The following is an 18,327-nucleotide window of genomic DNA, read 5'->3' as shown; positions in this document are numbered from 1 at the left end:
CACCGCCGGGGGCACCGAAGGCCGCCACCCGGCCCGGCCCCGCCGCCCGCCCAGCGCTTCCCCGGCCCGCGTCTTCCCCGGTGCCGCGGGGGGGCCGCACCGCCTCCCTCGGCCGCCTATATAGGGACAGCGGCGGTGGGCGGCAGGGCTGCCCGGGCGGGCGGCGTGCTGTGGTGAGTGGTGCCGCTGGGCACGGGTGGCGGCCGCCTTGCCCTCCTCGTGGTCGGGCAGGCAGGCAGGTAGAGCGGGTCCGGGCCGGCCGTGGCTCGGCTCGGCTCGGCGCGGAGCAGTCCCCGGGTGGGAGCCGGGCTGCCCTGCAGCCTGTGGGCCTGGTGGGCGGGCCCGGGGTGCGCCGCGGCCTCGGGGCTCAGCCATGCGTGGCCCCTCGGGAAGCTGGGGGCTGCCTACAGCTGCCTGGGAGAGGCGTGGGGCCGGGGGCGGTGCGGGATTAGGCGGCTTCCCGCCCCGGCAGGCCTCTGCTATCTCCCCGCGCCGCCCCGCCAAGCGCAGGCCGGGGCTTTCTTCCCCCAGGTGGGTGGGTGTTCAGGGAACAGGGGCTTACGGCAATTGCAGGCTGAGCCCTCCTCTCATAAGGAAAGCCGCCTTTTGGCTTTGCCCACGCTGGAGCTGGCGGCATGGCCAGTAACGAGTTCACATCGCTGCCGTGGCCGTGAGCACGTGTGGGAGCCTGGCACCGCTAGCCCCGGTGTTGCGCTGCTGCTGCCCGCCGGCCTGCTCTGACCTTGGAAGCAGAGTTAGGGCCAGCCTTTGTGGGCTCTTCCAAGGAGCACTGCTACCTGTTGGGTTTATCAACTTCGTGTTTGGAGAATGTATCAGCAGAGACTAACGTCTGGGGCTGTGGGCGGAGGACTCTGTGGGACCTGTTATATTAACTAATGCTTCTGTGTTTCCAGGTTTGAGGCTTGGATTTGCTTTGGAAGTAACAGAGCAGTTGTTGCCTCCCTGTATCTACGTGCTGTTTATAATCTGCTAGTATTATTACAAATAGGAAAAAAATAGGAGAGAAGGTATGTACATATATAATACCGGTGTAGTTTTGACTAAGTCTTAAATCTTCTGAAAGTGGCAATGTGCTCTTGTAGATCAGGAAACTAAACTTCCTTGGCTCTTAAAACTTCCATATTTTTATAGGCATCTCTGTTTTTCCTTCTGCTGCCAAGTTTTCAGTGGGTATCTGTGGGTGATTTGGCATGTGCTCCCTCTTGAGACTGGCACAAGTTGATAAGCACTCACCATGATGCAAGCAGTGTGAATTTTACTGAATGCAGGCAATTGTTACTCTAGTAATTCCCTTCATTCAGAGGCCATCTCGCTGATCTGTTGCTCTTTTTTTCATCTAAATAAGAAGCAAAACTGCAGAGTGCTGTGTGAATGCTAATGAGGTATATAGGATAATGAAGTGTAACATGGTCTTGGAGCCTCTGTTTTGAAGTAACACCTAGCATACTATGCTGTCAGTAGTGAAACAGTTCAAATCTGTAACCACAATCTGGAAACAGCATGTATTAGTGCCATTTATTACAAGAACAGTGATCCTTTTTTTAAACCCAGTACCTTCAGATTCATGCAACACATCTTAAACAGATTGGACATGTGAAGTTACTGAGTGACAGTATTTGGCCTACTGTTTTGGTTTTTTAAGCTTCAGGAATAATGAATCTGTTTAGAGACAGACTTTCTTAAAGCCTTACTTGTATGCAAGTGTCTGTGCTTGTAATGCAGAAGTTGTACAAAGGATGTGGTTCAAACAATGTGGTGGTTTTTTTTTTTAAATTATTCTTTCAATGTAGCCTACTGGAAATGATGTTTCCCATTCATATTACTCCAAAATATATTTTAGGAGGCAACAGGCTTCAAAAGAAGCATTACAGTAGGCAAAAGAGTGAAAAACATTCTGTTTACTGATGTACTATGCTTGAAGCCAGGCCTAAAAATCAATGAGAGGCTGATTCATGTGTGTATTTATGTGGTTTTTAAGTCATGGAACTTTTTTGACAGCACCGCCAGCCAAGTGTCTCGCTCAGCAGCAACATGGTTCTGAAACAGCAGGAGCTCTTTGGCTCAGTGATTTTTACTCTAGATAAGCAATCGTGTTTTAACTGCTCGCCCAGTGAAAGTACCTTGCTGCAAACTTGAGAACTGAATTCATTTGAATGTTTTATTTGAAAGTGTCACCTTTGTATTTCTGCTTCCCAGCTGCCTTCCTGAGAGATGGGGTGTAATTCTTATTTATAATATGCTGGTGTGGGGGGGACTTGCACTGGGAACATGACAGCCAGGCAGAATTCTAGATGTTCATATACATTCTGATTTTACTCATATCTTCTGAGAGCCACATAGAAATACCTGATGTGTCTGTATCGTCATGAATACGGTTTTCTTAGCTGCTGCTCACCATGAGGAGATCAATGCTCTGTTTTGCTTTGTAGGTGGGGAGTCAAGATAGGGGGATATATTCCTGCCACTTGATGGAAACTATGCTTCTGTAATCAATAGAAAGGTAATGCTCAGCAGTGTTCCCTGGAGGTACTCTCTGCTCTCATTTGAGAGATCCAGGGAGACTGAAAGCTGGGAAGCCCAAATAATCTGAAGCTAGGCAGTGATACTTCAGAGGACTTGCCTAATGTGGCAAAACTAGTCAGTCAAAATACAGATATGCTTCTTCTCAGTCCCGGGGATAAGCATTTTCTGTTTCTAAATGGTCTAGAACAAGCTAAATGGAACAGTGGAAGTGAATGTATTTGTGTGATGCTTTTACCTGTCAGTGTTATTGTAAGTCGTGTCTGCTTCATCTTTCTCTTCCTTCAGGAGACAAGTATCTGGACACCTGCCAGGAAACTGGGAGACTTCACGCTGAAATAGCTGTTAAATAAGTGTGAAGCATGAGGATCAACTCTGCTGTTCAGGCTGCTATTGACCTCACAGCAGGAGCTGCAGGTAATGCTGGAGAGAACTTAATTGCACAACACTTCTGAGGGACAGCTTTGGTACCTTTGACAAATGTAAAAGCGATTTCCCATTGCTATAAAAAGCCTTGCCTTTTGTATTTTAGGATATGGAGGTGAAGCACGTGACCTCAGCCAGTGTTGTAACTGCATCACTATCACTCGTCCCTGGTGAAACCCCTGTCAGACAGTGATGGTGTAACCCTTATTTCAGACTAATAATTTTCCAGGAGGAGGTTTGTGTTTCAGTGTTAGTTCTCACGCTTATGTGAGTTTAAGAATTGCTTGCAAGCAGAGTTTTGGAATGAACTCAAACGTTGTGTTAGTGATTGAGGTGCTGTTTTTATCACAGGAACCCTCTCTGTCTGAAGGGCTATTGGCTCAGACAACATCCTGGTGTGAATCTTTAAAAGCTGGGAAGGACACTCAGTAGTGGGACTGATGATCAAGATTTCACTTAACTAACTTCCACTTGGTCTAGTCTGTGCTGTAAAGTTTTGCTGGACCAGTTGTGACAGTCACAAATGTGAAAACAGTTGCGTTGTCTCACTCATATTATCATGTTGGTAACATCTGTGGCTGAGGGGTGAACTCTACCAGGGAAAAGGGGTCTTTCTGACATTTCTAAGCTGACAATGTTTATACAGAAAAGGTGAAAGGAAAGATCTGTCTACTGTACTGTTGTGACCAGTTTAAACAATGCATGTTTTTTTTCCCCACACAATAGCTATTACAGTCAATCCTTTTATGACTGTGTTAAGGCTGTGAATATGACAGTATTAATGGTGTTAAGTGGATTCAAGGGTAGTTATTTGAGGTCATTTGTCAGAGTGGAGTTAACCATTGTGCAGTGAAAGCAAGGGGTGACAGATAACGTGTCCAACCTGGCACCTTCATAAAGCATTTGGTCTGCCACCATGTTTTGCCCAGCAAATAGCTGCTTTGTTAGCCTTTGCAAAATATGTTATTGACTAGACAACACCCTCTTTCCCTGCAAGGGAAGAGAATTGTTTCTGCTATTATTCCTTCATTGCCTTAGAAAAAATATGTTTCTGTTAGTCTGTTCATTCTCCTTGGGTTTTGGGCCCTCAGTAAAGAATAGCTATTATATAAGTGCTATTTCCCAAAGCAGCAGCTTAATATCTGTGCAGTTCTTTATGGTTTTGCAGATGTTCCCAGGTGCTTAAATGGGAACTGTGATTGCTTTCCTTCCTGGTACTTCAGCTCAGAAATGCTGCTGTTAACATCCAGGGCAGTGGAGTGCTCTGACTTAGGAAGTTGACTTTCTGAGTTGAAGCCTGGTGTGTCTCATCTTGGCTACTACAAGAGCTGGAAACTGGCATTAGCTTAGTAACCCATTGCCTGGCAATACTGTTCCATGCCCACATTCAGGCTAACAGGGCATGCACTTGAGGCTTGCCTGGTTTTTGGCAGTAGAGCTTAGAGGATCTTAGAACTAATTATCCTGTTTTCTTCTCTAGTATAGTTCTCCTTCCTTCGGATAAGATGAAGGAATTCAGACCTTTTTCAACATGACTACAGTAATCCTCAATCACTGTTCTTGTTCTTTTTCTTCGCTACTTCTGTTGTAATAGATAGTTTTACTGTTCCTCTAGTATTTGTTTTCCATGTTCTTTCCACATACTTGCTTTGTATTGCCTACGTTCATTAGTAGTGCCCATTTCTGTGTTACATGTGTCTCTGCACCCTTTAGAAAGTGTATTTAACTAGGCAAACAGCTAGTTCCTCCAGCAAATGCGTAACCTCGTTTTACCTTCCTCTCTAGATACAGTCTTGACTAGCTGGTAAGTAATGACATATTGGGGCAAGTAAATTCTGAGCAAGAATAAATACGTCATTTAGCTGCCTGTGGGTCATAGTCCTTTGCCTAGGATCTGAGCAACCTCTAATCACTTTTTTGATTAATTAGGACTCTCTTCTATACTGTTCCTATGTTATTATTAGGACCATATTTGTCTAAATGTTCGAGCAGGGTTGACTTATTTTTCTGGTTTGTCTTGGGTTTTTTGTTGATTTTTTTTTTTAGACTACTGCTGGCTGGAAGAATTATTTTTTTCTTTAATATTTTAGATATTAACTGGAACTCTTGGTCTTTACCTTGAGGCTTACAAAGTTCGTTGCTGTAGCTTACTGGGCTTCTTGTGCCACCTCCAATGACAGTGTAAGGAGAGCCCTTTCCCTTTTTGGAACAGCCGTTCACAGTCAACTCCCATTTTTTCAGCTTTGCATTCCCAAGACCATTCCTGGTTTTCTTAGGCTTCTTCCAAAAGCCATTATTTTACTACACGTGGATGTTTTAGGTCTACCTTTACACAGGAACCTAGCATTTGTCCTGTAGTTGAATATCTACCTGACTTGCCTGCAAGTAGCATTGGCTGAGCCTTTCCCACTCTGCTTTTCATCTGAGGCTTACATGGATGTTACTGGTCTGAGCCAGCAACTTCTCTCCTTGGTTATCCTTCCCAGAGTAAGAAGCATTTCATGCTTCCTTGCATGATTTGCTCTGAAGCTTTTAATGGTCCATCTGGTTGAGAATGAGGTTTTATGGGAACTAGGATGTTGAGTTCCTCAAGACCTGAAGTACCTCTTTGCAGAGGAGCAAGGACAATGTTAACACAAATGTTTTCTCAAAGAGTAAAATCGATTGAAAATAACCTTGGTTAAGCAAACGCTTGCTTGCTCTTTTACTCACCACTTAGAGGAAAAATAACTAATCTTAATTGGACATTTGTTTCTATTTCAGTTTCTTTACATTGTCTGCATTTATAGATAATTATTTCTGTTTCATAGCTGAAAAAACATCTTGTTAACTTGCCCTGTTTAAGGTATATGTGTGTCAACTGTGCTTTGGTTAAAGATCAGCTTCTGTTTGAGGATGATTCTTTTTTGCTAAAAAAGCAAAACCATAAAGTCTATATAGAGTACACCTATCATATGTTTCCTGTTAAGTATTGGCTCCTAAAAGATTGCTGTCAGTGTGTGCTGGTATTTCTTACTGGAAAAGTGTAACGTTAGCTCCTTCTGCAGAGTAGTGAATTGAGTTAGATCTTGTGGAAGAACACTGCACTGTGGGCAAAGTGGTTATTGATGATATTGATGGATATATCTCACAAGTTTTCAGGGTATTGACCTTGCAGTTTAGTTTGGAAAAGATAACACATTGAGAAACTTTGCCCTTTTGCCCCTTTTCAGCTTATCCTGGATGCTTTCTTCCAGTGCATGGGAATAAATGTAAATAGGAGTCATCTGGAGTTTTGAAGTCAAGTCTTTGGTTATCAATTTATAATGCATCATCAGTTTTAGCACTCTCAGCAGTGTTCCTCTTGTTCTAGAGGAATCTTTGTCTCACTTGATTACAAATCTTCCAGTTTTTTGTTATTGTTGGAGCAAAATCAGATGGCTTTTGAACCACTGCGTTAACGAGCAAGGGAAAATGTTGCTTAACTCATTAACACAAGTGACTTGATTGCAGAACAATACCTCTAATTCAGTACCCGTTTATGTAAGTGAAAGGATTCATTTAGATGCTTGCTTTTAGCAAGGTAAAGAAATGTTTAATGAGAATCAAATTGTTACTGCTGTTACGCATGATTTTGTTTTTGTTCAGGTTAACTAAATTCACCACTGGCAATTGATGCCATTGTGCTAAAATCGGTGCAGTTGTCTTTTCATCTTTGCTTTCTGTGTGATTTTCCTAATAGTGCTGTTCATGTATATAGGCCTTTCAGTTGTGATAACCTTCAGCCACCCTTTCAACTTCCACTGCTTGCTTAGGTGGAACAGCATGCGTGGTGACTGGCCAGCCCTTTGACACTGCGAAGGTGAAGATGCAGACATTCCCTGACCTGTACAAAGGAATTGTTGACTGTTTTGTGAAAACTTATAAGCAAGTGGGGTTTCGAGGCTTCTACAAGGGAACCACACCAGCGCTTGTAGCCAACATTGCGGAGAACTCCGTTCTGTTCATGTGCTATGGATTTTGCCAACAAATTGTGAGAAGAATTGTTGGAGTAGACAGGAAAACAAAGCTCAGGTTAGTAATAGAAATCTGTTTCATATTTTACAATAAATAAATAAAAAATCATGCAGCTGCTGCTTTCAAATATTGTATTGTCAGGGTGCAGCTGATGTCCCAGGCCCCCTTCTGCCAGTATGCAATGTAGTAATTTTTGGAATATACACCTTTGTGCTAGGATAGGGTGTCCAACTACAACAGAGCCATCTACTTGTCACTGCAACTGGCTGGTTTAGATAATCACAACTTAACTGGAATATTAGCTTTGTTCTGCCTCTGTCATGTCTGTCTGCAAATGGGAGTAGCTGGGGAGGCCATGATTCTGCCTTTGATCTCTGACATGACATGGGTAGCTACCGAAGTGCAAGACAAGCATCTAAAAGTGGCATTACGTGAGATGTTCTCCTGTCACATGTTAAGATGTACTTTATCTTAAAACTGAGGCCTGCTACGAGGGAGTATGAAGTGATGAAGAAACAATTTCTATTAATTGCTGTCTACTTGCATTCTCTTTCACTGTTTTCTGGCAGTCGAGACCTCTCAGCTGAGACAGAATTGTTTCTACCTTTTTTTATTGCTTTCTTAGATCAGGGATTTCCTGCTTGCTCAGTTTACAGACCTTTACAGATCTTTTACAGACCTTTACAGATTTTTTCCTACCCACTGAAATGTAGGAGGTAGGCCTACCAACAGCACACTTCCCATCTTTTGTGACCCTCCTGGGAGGTAGACCACAGACCTGCAGAGATCCCAGGATCATCTCCTCCAGTGACTGAGACAGCATGTTCAGGGTGTATGTAGGGAAGGTAGTGCTGGAAACGTTCAAACAGTATGCGTAGGTGTACTACTCGACATCTTTAGAATAGGATACAGAATGGAAACGTAATTTGAATATGTAGCAATAGCAAGTGCCTCTGACATCTGACCCTTCTTTCCTTGGTCATGTACTGGTATTTCTGAGATCCAGGATTCATTGTTGATTGAAAAGCAAGTAGCGTGACTGCATGGCTGTACTAGGACAAAACACTAAAGGGTTTAAGTTTACTTGAAAGGTTTCTCCCTTGGATTCTCATCTGGATCATTGTGGGGAGATCTTACAAAGTGCATGTATGAGAGAATTGTTTGACATGGTCTGCACTGGTGCCCTGAGTACATGTGGCCTGTCCAGGACATCTCCACCCATTCTCATTGTGGAAGAGTCGAGAAGCCTTTGTAGTGTGCTGTAGGGGAGGGGAGAAACCCTGATGAGGTAGTTATCCTCCAGACATGACAAGTGGAGAACTGTAATTACCTTCATTGCCTCTGCTGTTTATAAAAGGGTGATACTATCTTAGCCTTAGAAGAAAATGCATCAGGTTGAAAACTGAAGTGAACCTGACCATTTTTCTTACTCATATTTACTTCTCACTCTTTCATTATTTTATAATGTTTGTCATTTCTCAAAGCCAGCTATAATAGTTTGGTTTTGCTTTAAGTTACCTTTTCAGTCATACCTTTAAAGGGCTTGGAAATAAGCTTGCCTGGTCTGCCTGTGTTTAGGAGTACCCCACTCAGTGTGTGAAGCCTTGCAAAACAGTTACAGGGACAGTTACAAAACACCACTTACTCCAGTTAAAAGAATGCATGCCACTGATGCATGAGTCAAAAAGGACATAAATGGAGAGAGAAATGCTAAACTCCATTTATGTTTTAACATCCATTTAGTCCAACCAAACTGATTCTGTGCCGTGCCAAAGTCTAAAGTGAGAGAACTATTATCCTTGTTCACCTCGGTTTGACTTTCTTAGTACGTGACTAGTCATCTTCAGGAGGTTATTTTCTTTGAAAAAACAAGATAAATGCCTTTTACAGAAGAAACAGCAGTGTAAACAGTAGAGGATTCTTGCTCCTGTGCTGTGTGATCAAAACTCTCCCATCCAGAAAAAATACTGGATTAGGCATTTTGAATTGAGAGGGAACTTGAACAGGATTCAAGGTTTATTACTTCTGCAGTGGGGCTCACTGTATTAAAGACCAAAGCCTGAACAGTGGGTCTAGTTGAGTTTTTGTGTGTAGAATTAAACATCAACAGGCAAAAGTAGAAAATATCTGAATTATGGCTAAATCTAGTACTTTATGTACATGTGTCAGAATTCTTTTCAAGTTTGATAGCATCTGGTTTTTTTCTCTCTCTTGAAGGAGGAAGGATCCCATGTACTCTTTAGTGCATGGTTAGAAGGCGCCTCTTCGATATTTTCTTATCCTAATTCTTCAGAGTGTACCTTTATTGCCTTGCTTTAGCTCATAGCTTAATGACCGCAGGACTCAGCCACATACTATATTTTTAACTCTGCCTTGTTCTGTCTTGAGCTTTAGCGGGCTGCCTCTCAGATCCCTGTTACGCCAAGCTGTGTGCATGCTGGAAAAGCAATGCGCAATCACTTTTGCCATTTTTTATTTACTGTCTATTATTCAGTTGCTGCTCTGCAGGCAGTTACTGATTTCTTCCACTTTGACAGTTTGTGTCACTGCCATATCTGAATGTCACGAGCTTTGCTTCATGTCACAACTTTTAGTTCTATGATGCTTCTGTAAGGTGAAAAGTTGTAGCTTTAAGCACTGGTATTGTAGGTGTATAAAACTGCTGGACACTGGGCTAACATCTCCGTTGCATGGAAGGAGATTCTGTGCAGCAGCGAGGTCAGTCTCTGCTGTGCTGACTCGCCAGGCTCTGGGAAAAAAAAAAAAGAGAAGCTCCACTTGCTTGTTCTCTGCTATTGTGCAGCTCCTGTCCAACACCAGCATCTGTAGGAGCCTGTTTAAAGTGTATCATAAAGCTGTATGATCCTGGAATACCAGCTTTTTAAGTCCTGGGAGTTTAGCAGCCCAGACTTTGCAAATGTGTAGAATCACCGCAAAGTAAGTCCCAGTTTTGGAATACTGTGAGTCAATGCAGATTACAGTGCTGTCCTGTTCTGTTGTGTGGTTTGTTTGCACCATCTCTGATTCAGATGGTTGTATTCATGGCAGCACATCCGTATAAAGGTTATAGTGGTCTGTTGTGCCTTGGTTTCGGATTTGTATCATCTTCTACTGAAAACTGGTATTAATACTGATAAGGTGAATTTGAGAACACTGCCATCTGTATGGGGTGATTATTGTTCCTGTTCTCTTTGAGGAATAGTACTAGTATCCAAAAGTTGCCCAGTAAAACAAATCTACAAAACTTTTATAAAAGCCAAGAAAGGGAAGATTTGATAATGTTTATTCTGCTGTAATCACTAACGCATAGCAACAAAGGTAAATGTTGCAATATATCTTTTCAAGTGTCAAAAGGATGTATTTGAGTTGTACATGCAATGGGATGAGCTAGGTTTATCACCTCCGTAGTTCAGCCCTTTTCCCTTCGGACTCTTTCCCCCAAGACTGTCTGTCAGTTTTTCTTTATGGTATTTAGAGTACATGTTCAGGAGGCTGATAGCTCGTGCAGTGTCTCCACTGCACTGAAGGTTAGTGCCCAGATACCCTCTGCAGCTTCTCTCTTGCAGTGATCTGCAGAATGCTGCTGCAGGCTCCTTCGCCTCTGCCTTTGCCACCCTTGTCCTCTGCCCAACGGAGCTGGTGAAGTGCCGGCTGCAGGCCATGCACGAAATGCAGTTGTCAGGAAAGATAATCCAGGGACACAAGTAAGTATACGCCCTGCACAGTACCTCTGAAACACTTTAATATGTATTTATTATTTTAATTCTGTGTTGGCTCTCAGTGTCACATTTGTAGTGTGCTGTTAACCAGAGAAGAGTTGCAGCTGGGAGGGTCACAGCCTGGAGATCTTCCAGGTACTAGTGAAGCTGGATGCCAGTGAAGGGCTCCCAGCAGGATCTTGTTCTAAGTGTCACTTGAATTATATTGTCTAACACAATGGGTCTAACCCTTCTTTGTTACTGCAGTTGCCTGTTGTCCTGTAACCTTCTCATTATCTGGCTATTAAGCATCACTAACTGGATCAACTTCTCTATCAGTACAGTTTGGTCAGTAGTGAAGGGTGTTATTCAAAAGGATGGTCCCCTTGGATTTTACCGTGGTCTGTCAAGCACTTTGCTGCGGGAAGTCCCAGGCTATTTCTTCTTCTTTGGAGGGTATGAACTGAGCCGGACATTCTTTGCCTCTGGGAGATCAAAAGATGAATTAGGTACGGTGCCCCTTTTTCCAGGTGGATGTTAGCATGCTGTCATGGGAAACATAAAGAGGGGGGAGCATGTCTTCCCTGAAGATATGCTAATCATGCGCAGCAGTTGTAAAATACATGCAAAATGAAGGAAACTGGACGTAAAAATACACAGGTTTGCAATTTGTGTATATAGTAGTGAATTATTGAAGTGACATTTTCCAGTGGAGCAGGATGTATTATAAATAACAAATAAATACAGCGAGCTAATGGTAATACTACAAAACTACTTAAATATCTGACCTTACGGTGCAACACAACTCTGGACTATTTCATTTCAGCAGCCATTCCGAGCGATTTTGAAGTCTTTAGTTGTATTCTCTTGAACAGTGTGTTCAAGTGTATGCTGACTGGTAGATGTCATTACAATGATAGTAAGAGAACACTGAGTTTGAAAATCAGACATGAAAAAATAAGGCAATGCCAGAATAAAGTTTGCTTGTCTGCTGTTCAAAGACTGAACAGTAATACTTTGTCTTGCTGGGAGTTAGGATTTCAGCTGCATGCATTCTGCTGTCTGTTGCAAAATGCTTCTAAACATCTGATCTGAAACACAAAATGAGGTTGCATCATGAAAAATGACTGATCACAAAGTAACTTCACTGTACCAAACAAATCTCTGTATAGGTGATTAGTGCCACTATGTGATGTTACTCTAAACCATTTCACAGTTAGCACTGGAAAGTGATTACAAGTGTGAAAGGAGTGGAGTTAATTTAGTTAATACAGTCAAAACAGAATTCTGAGTTATGCTTTTTTAGTTTGGCCATGCGAAGAGGCACTCCTTGTAACCTTTGAGCTTCTGGTTAGACTTGCAACTCACCAGTGGCTTAAAATTAACTTAAATGTTTGTGGGGGAGCAGAAACTGCACTTTTTGTCATAAGCATGTTCCTCTGTTCTCTTTGACTTCTGTAGATGAAATAATATTTATGTTGGTGAATATTTTGTGGTGTATATAAAAGCTTGTTTCTTACATTTAGGTCCCATTCCGTTGCTACTAAGTGGAGGTTTTGGAGGCAGCTGTCTGTGGATTGCTGTGTATCCTGTGGACTGTGTCAAATCTAGAATTCAGGTTCTTTCAATGGCTGGAAAACAGACGGGCTTTATGGGAACATTTGTGACTGTTGTGAGAACAGAAGGTGAGTGTGCAGCATATCAACTGAATCTGCAGGGCTGCAGATTGAAATCTATATCCTCCAATACCAAAAATTGCTTAAGAAATCTAGTCCACTGATAATGTGTTAGAGACAGACAATAACTGTTTCTAACAAACAAATATTGATGTTTCATGTAGTCTGGAAAGCTTGGAATCCAGAAATTGAGACCTACTGCATCTCCCATGCCTCTTGGTTCAGGAGACAATTCACTTACTTATACCTAACAGCTCAGTATGTGTTAAAAGCTCCATTACCCATGACCAAACCTATACATGAAAATTGAAGGAACTGGTTAAGTTCAGTACAGAATTTTTCTTCACCTCTGGAAGTTAAGATATGGCTGAGGGCTGTCTAATAAATCAATCCTGTCTAGCTTGGCAACTTGGGGCATCTACCTCAGTGTCTCATCTCTGGAAAAGGTCTGCATCAAGCACTTTAGAAGATGGTGTCAGAATGTACATGGCAGCAGATGTTAATCCTGGCCCTGTTGCTAGGGAAGACACTAATCAGAGCAGGAGTCTGGCTTGGGGCACAGTTCCAACATAGTCCTGCTGTTCTTTCTGTCCCCTTGCCAGCTGTGGTACAGTTGCTGTGAGCTGTATCCTCAGGTGACCAAGGTAGCTTTCTGAAAACCCTGTCATACCTGAAATAAGCTTCTAACGCAAACACTTAAACGGCTAACCTCATGTTACAACTCTAGGTACTCCTCCTGTATCAATATCCACTAACACTGCAGTTAGCTGCTACAGCAGCGAGCTCACCTCTGTGTGTGCATGTCCCTGTAAGCAGAAGCCTTAATTCAGTGTCCTGCAAAGGTAAAAAGCACAGTGATTGATGCAGATAGGCATTTTAATAAATTGCTAACTGGCTCCGATTTCCTTTCCAGGTGTACTTGCCTTGTATTCTGGACTAAAGCCAACTATGATCCGTGCATTCCTGGCCAATGGGGCACTATTCCTTGCTTATGAGTACAGCCGGAAACTTATGATGCAACAAATAGATTCTTACTGATACCTTCTAGCAGATGGAGAACAAAAGGTTGTGTGAGGATCACTTTAATAATCAAAAATGTGTAGATCACATCATGGTCTGAGCAGGGCCAAATCAGTGACCTGATTTTAGGAACTCCAGTTTAGGATTTGTAATCTTTTAAATACAGGTGATTTTAGAGAGATGTGTACATGCTGCTTGAATTGGACCAGCAGAACTATCTCCATCTTGCAGATTCTGTGCTAGGTACATTGCATGTCATAAATGGTATTTTCCTGACCTGTAATGGTGCTAAAATAACTTCTGTTGACCTGTTGGGTTTGGTGTAACATGCAGTGGTAGGCTATGATTTAAAATCCATGCTGTGGTGGTGAACTTTCCAAGTGGTTGCTGGCAAGCGTCTGACTCAAACTAATGGCAGTCCTGTCTGATCTTGCTGAGAATGACTAACTGACACATATCCCTCAGCTAGACCCCTGCGCTTTTCCAGCTCCCTTCTGCTCTGTGACTTTCCAAGGTCATGGCACTTGGTGACTGACTTGTGACCTCTGTCCCATGAATGGACTTATACAAGGTAGGGAGTGAACACTTCCTACTTTAATGACTCAGAGGTGAGATATGCCTGCTTTTGACATAAAAACACATGGTTACTGGATTTAAGGAGTCTAGGCAGTGTTTTATTATTTTCTAAATCCAAGAAGTGCTGGACTACACCAAGCACCACTGAATTAAATACTTAACATAAGGGCGACTGCTGGAAATGTCTGCTGGCTCTGAGCACAGAATTGTAACTTTGTGTAGGCTCCTGTTTGGGGTCACCTTGACATGAATGAGTCCATGTGCTTGAAGGGCGGGAAGCTGGAGAGGAGCAGAAAGCCAGAACTGAGTTCTTAGAGACAACTGACACCATGGTCTCCATGGCGTAGTGCTTGCTTGTGCTGGAGTTCTGCCCCAAGCTGTGTCTCCTCAGCTGAGTGGAAAAAGCTCATGTGACCGGATAGTTCATGTCACCCTCAGGCCTGGAGGGCATGTGTGCTTGGTCATGTTACTTGATTAAATGTGCAGTTAGTCAGTGTTACCCAAAATGACGCAGTAACACCTATTTCTAGCTACCACTGTCTTTAAGTAGCGTGTTCTTTATACAAGCATGCTCTCCCTTATAAGCAGCAGCTACTGCTTATCCTGAGAGAAGGCAAATCAGGTCTCGGTAGCAACACAGTTCAAGACTCAGGCCTGGAGTTGTACAGAGGGATGTTGTCTGTGTGCTGTAAGTGACAACCCACCCTTGTGGAGGGCACAGAACAGGCTGCCCCCTGGGATCAGCAGAGATCTTTGACCCACTGAGATCATCAGAGCTACACAGAGATTAGCAACTTGTCACAGCAACCACAGCTTAGCTGTGACTGTCATCAGTCACTGACCAGTTTTGCGTGTTACAGCTTCCCCTTCAGATCCAGACACAGGTAAAAGCTTTAGCCATAGATGAAAGCATCTCGGTACCTACTGCCTCTCGCAGCAGAGCCAGGGTGCACTTAAACTGCCTACTGCACTGCATTGTTACAGCCCCTTTGACGAAAGGTGATTGCTGGAGTTCCACAAACTCTTCTTGCTTCCCCAGCTTTCACACACAGCAAGAACTGCTTATCTCCCTTTCATACACCCCTGAGAACAGTTACAAGCAGAGCAGGGCTGAAGAATCTTCTGTTTATTGCAACAATTTACCTTGAGTGACTGGCACACCGGGACAGTAATACTGTGCATTGTCAGTACTTTAAAAGGAATTTATGCCAAATGTTTAAATAATTCAGGTGGGAGGCTTTAAGAGTTGTTAGATTTCCCCTTCTTTTCAAAGTTGTCTACCCAAGAGAAATAGTATATTTGTACATGTTTCTAATAGTTATGAAAAGGCAAGGACTCACTCCACATCAGTGGAATACTTCAATCTATTTCTTAGATTTGTCTTTGCTTTCATTTTTTAAAGCTCATGGTTGCAGTTTTTAATATAAAAGTTGAAGCTTCAAAAGAAGCAAGATACTTAGAACTGAACCCACAGCAAGAAGCTGGGGGCTGAAGTAGACATGCATTTTGAGACTTTACCTTTTGAAGTTGATAGGAGCAGTAATTTTTTCCATTCACAGCTGCTTAAGCTGTACACATGTATCAGTTGTTCAGCTAAGAACGTCATAATGTTGGAATAGGAATTCATGGGAATAAAGTTTGATTTGATTAACTGAGTACTGGCCTATTGTTTATGCAACAACACTTAAGCTTGTCTAGCTGAGGAGCAAAAGAGATTGAAGTCACTGTCACCACCTCTCCAGAATTAAAGGAAAAGGCTTTTTGCAATCAATGTATAAAATCCTCAAAACTAAAGGGAAAGCACCAGCTATAATAAGGTGCTGTGAAACAACTGCAGATTTTACATCATTTGCTATGGAAAATAAAGCCCATAGATTAGCCCTTTGCCCACTGCTTTGTTAGTACCAAAGTCAGTTCTAACAGTAGGGCTAAACCCAAGTTCCTAGATAGTTGATGACCGTGTTACCTGCTATAAGGGTAAGTTTCCTCCTGGAAGAATGCCAGGAGTCTGGCACAGGTCACCTGTATTCTACACATGTAAGGGATGAATGTCCACTACCTTGGCACTGCTGTGGAGTTCAAGACCTACTGTTACCACCTGAGCAGTGGTGCTTGGGTTGCTGAAGAGTGATGTATCTCCCTCTCACAGCTATTTTGTTACTCACTCCTGCTTGCACAACAGCCTTAACTGCATGCTTCAGCTAGAAGATCTGACTTTTGCTGTTACAGCCTTTGCTGCTGCTATATGAGATTAGCTTATTTCATAAGCAGGAAGAGGGTTCACCCTAACTGCCCTGCAAGTGATGAGAGAGGGCATCCTAGGACAGCAATATCCAGTTGCCAGAGCTAAGCCAAAAGCAACTGAGTCATCAGCCACTTCTAGCTGTGAGCAAATGGCATCCCCATTCCAGCTCCTAGCACTGTGCTGACGCAGGAGCCTTGTCCGCCTTTTCATTCCATTGCCCTCTAGTGACACAGCTTTGTTCTCACCCCTGTGTAAGCGGGTATCTATTCCTTCTCTCAAGGCAGAGCTTGGCAGGAGCAGACACATGGGCTACATTAACTTCACCAGCACCACTTAACCTTGAGGGGCAGTTTAGTAAGTTTAATGTGCAATAACGTGCATCAAGACTACAGCTTGGGAACAGCGTTGCAGAAGTTGAGCCCTTGCAGCAAAGGCTAGCTGCAATAGCAGGCTCTGGAAGCAGCAAATCAGTTCTGGCCCTCTACTCCTACTGCCGTCAGAGCAGATCTGGAATACCACATCCAGTTTCATGTTCCCCAGTGACATTCTGGAGCAGGTCAAGCAGAGGGCAACCAGGATGGACAGTAGAGAGAGATGGATTTGCTCATCCATAAGAGAAAACTGAGAAATACTACTGCTGTCTGCAGTTACTTCCTTCATGGGAGGGGCCAGAACCAGGCTCTTCTGTCCAGAGGCAGGACAGGAGACAACAGGCACAACTTGGAATGTGGGAAATTCCAACAAGGAAGGAAAAACAGTTATTAAATTAAGTCTTGTATGAAATCTCCATCCTTAGAAATACACAGAACTGAACTAGGCACTGTGAGCCTGTTCTGGCAAGCCCTGCTTTGCAGAGGAGTTTGGACTGCATGACCTCCAGCTACTTCCATTCACAATATCCCTAAATATCACACTGTATCTAAATTGGAGAGACAGGGATTTGACAGACAGACCCCTTAGGGGATAAGGAATTGGCTGGATGATTGCACTCAAAAGAGCTGTGGTCAACAGCTCAGTGTCCAAGTGGAGAACAGTGACAAGTGGTGGTCCTCAGGGGGTAGGTATTGGGACTGGCACTGTTTAACAGCTTTGTCAGCAGCATGGATAATGGGATCAAGTGCGCCCTCAGCAAGTTTACTGATGACACCAAGTTGTGTGGTGTGGTTGACACACTGGAGGGGAGGGACGCCATCCAGAGGGACCTTGACAGGCTGGAGATGTGGGCCTGTGTGAACCACATGAAGTTCAACAAGGCCAAGTGCAAGGTCCTGCACATGGATTCATCACAATCATACACTAATACAAGCCAGGTGGAGAATGGCTTCAGAGCAGCCCTGAGGAGGAGTCAAGGGTGTTGGCTGATGAGAAACGACATGACCTGGCAACACATGCTTGTGGCCTGGAAAGCCAATTGTAAACTGGGCTGTATCAAAAGCAGTGTGACCAGCAGGCCAAGAGAGGTGATTCTGCCCCTCTACTCTGCTCTTGTGAGACCCCACCTGGAGTACTGCATCAAACTGTTGGAGGGAGTCCAGAGGAGGGCTATGAAGCTGATCAGGGGGCTGGAGCACCTCTCCTATGCAGACAGGCTGAGTTGGGATTGTTCAGCCTGGAGAGAAGGCGGCTCTAGGAAGACCTTACTGCAGCCTTCTGGTACCTGAGGGGGCCTACAGGAAAGATGGAGAGGGACTGTTTATCAGGGAACGTAGTGACAGGACAAGGGGTAATGGGTCGATTTAGATGAGATGTTAGAAAGAAATTCTTCTCTATGATGGTGATGAGGCACTGGAACAGGTTGCCCAGAGAGGTTGTGGATGCCCCTTCCCTGGAAGTGTTCAAGGCCAGGTTGGATGGGGCTTTGGGCAACCTGGTCTAGTGGAGGGTGTCCCTGCCCATGGCAGGGGGTTGGAAGTAGATGATCTTTGAGGTCCCTTCCAACCCAAACCATTCTATGATCTAAATGACACAGGCTGACTCTATTATGCAGCTAGAGCTGCACACAATTGTTAGGACACACTGTCATTGAACACAGCTTTCAACCTCCACACTTGAATTACAGTGCCAACAGGAACAGCCTCCAATGCTGTGGGAGTTTCCCACAGCTCAGCTCCTAAATACCAGGTAATTACCTAACAATAGCAAAACTTGA

At 43.7% G+C, this 18,327-nt stretch overlaps 1 protein-coding gene across 5 annotated transcripts; it reads left to right on the top strand.

The window, feature by feature from the left end:
• Positions 1 to 41: 41 nt before the first annotated feature.
• Positions 42 to 15,588, top strand: SLC25A15 (solute carrier family 25 member 15). 5 transcript variants are annotated; one of them, XM_054827780.1, is made up of 10 exons: positions 42 to 173; positions 915 to 1,028; positions 2,451 to 2,521; positions 2,830 to 2,958; positions 3,074 to 3,202; positions 6,762 to 7,020; positions 10,530 to 10,667; positions 11,001 to 11,170; positions 12,188 to 12,346; positions 13,251 to 15,588. In XM_054827780.1, the coding sequence occupies exons 6-10, from the start codon at positions 6,815 to 6,817 to the stop codon at positions 13,373 to 13,375; spliced, it is 798 nt and encodes a 265-aa protein (XP_054683755.1). In that variant the 5' UTR covers positions 42 to 173; positions 915 to 1,028; positions 2,451 to 2,521; positions 2,830 to 2,958; positions 3,074 to 3,202; positions 6,762 to 6,814; the 3' UTR covers positions 13,376 to 15,588. The 5 variants fall into 5 exon arrangements, with proteins under 5 accessions (XP_054683755.1, XP_054683737.1, XP_054683717.1 ...); XM_054827762.1 differs by lacking the exon at positions 3,074 to 3,202; XM_054827742.1 differs by lacking the exons at positions 2,451 to 2,521; positions 3,074 to 3,202.
• Positions 15,589 to 18,327: the final 2,739 nt, after the last annotated feature.

The sequence above is a fragment of the Grus americana genome, chromosome 1 (assembly GCF_028858705.1).
Source record: "Grus americana isolate bGruAme1 chromosome 1, bGruAme1.mat, whole genome shotgun sequence".
Taxonomy (NCBI): domain Eukaryota; kingdom Metazoa; phylum Chordata; class Aves; order Gruiformes; family Gruidae; genus Grus; species Grus americana.
This window is presented reverse-complemented; position numbering and strand designations above follow the sequence as displayed.

What these genes read in the sequence shown, in the direction of transcription:
- SLC25A15 (XM_054827742.1), top strand. Translation starts at nt 2,904, where the DNA reads ATGAGGATCAACTCTGCTGTTCAGGCTGCTATTGACCTCACAGCAGGA. An exon ending in GACAGGAAAACAAAGCTCAG is followed by an intron (nt 7,021 to 10,529) that starts GTTAGTAATAGA and finishes TCTCTCTTGCAG; the next exon opens with TGATCTGCAGAATGCTGCTG. An exon ending in AAGATAATCCAGGGACACAA is followed by an intron (nt 10,668 to 11,000) that starts GTAAGTATACGC and finishes CTTCTCTATCAG; the next exon opens with TACAGTTTGGTCAGTAGTGA.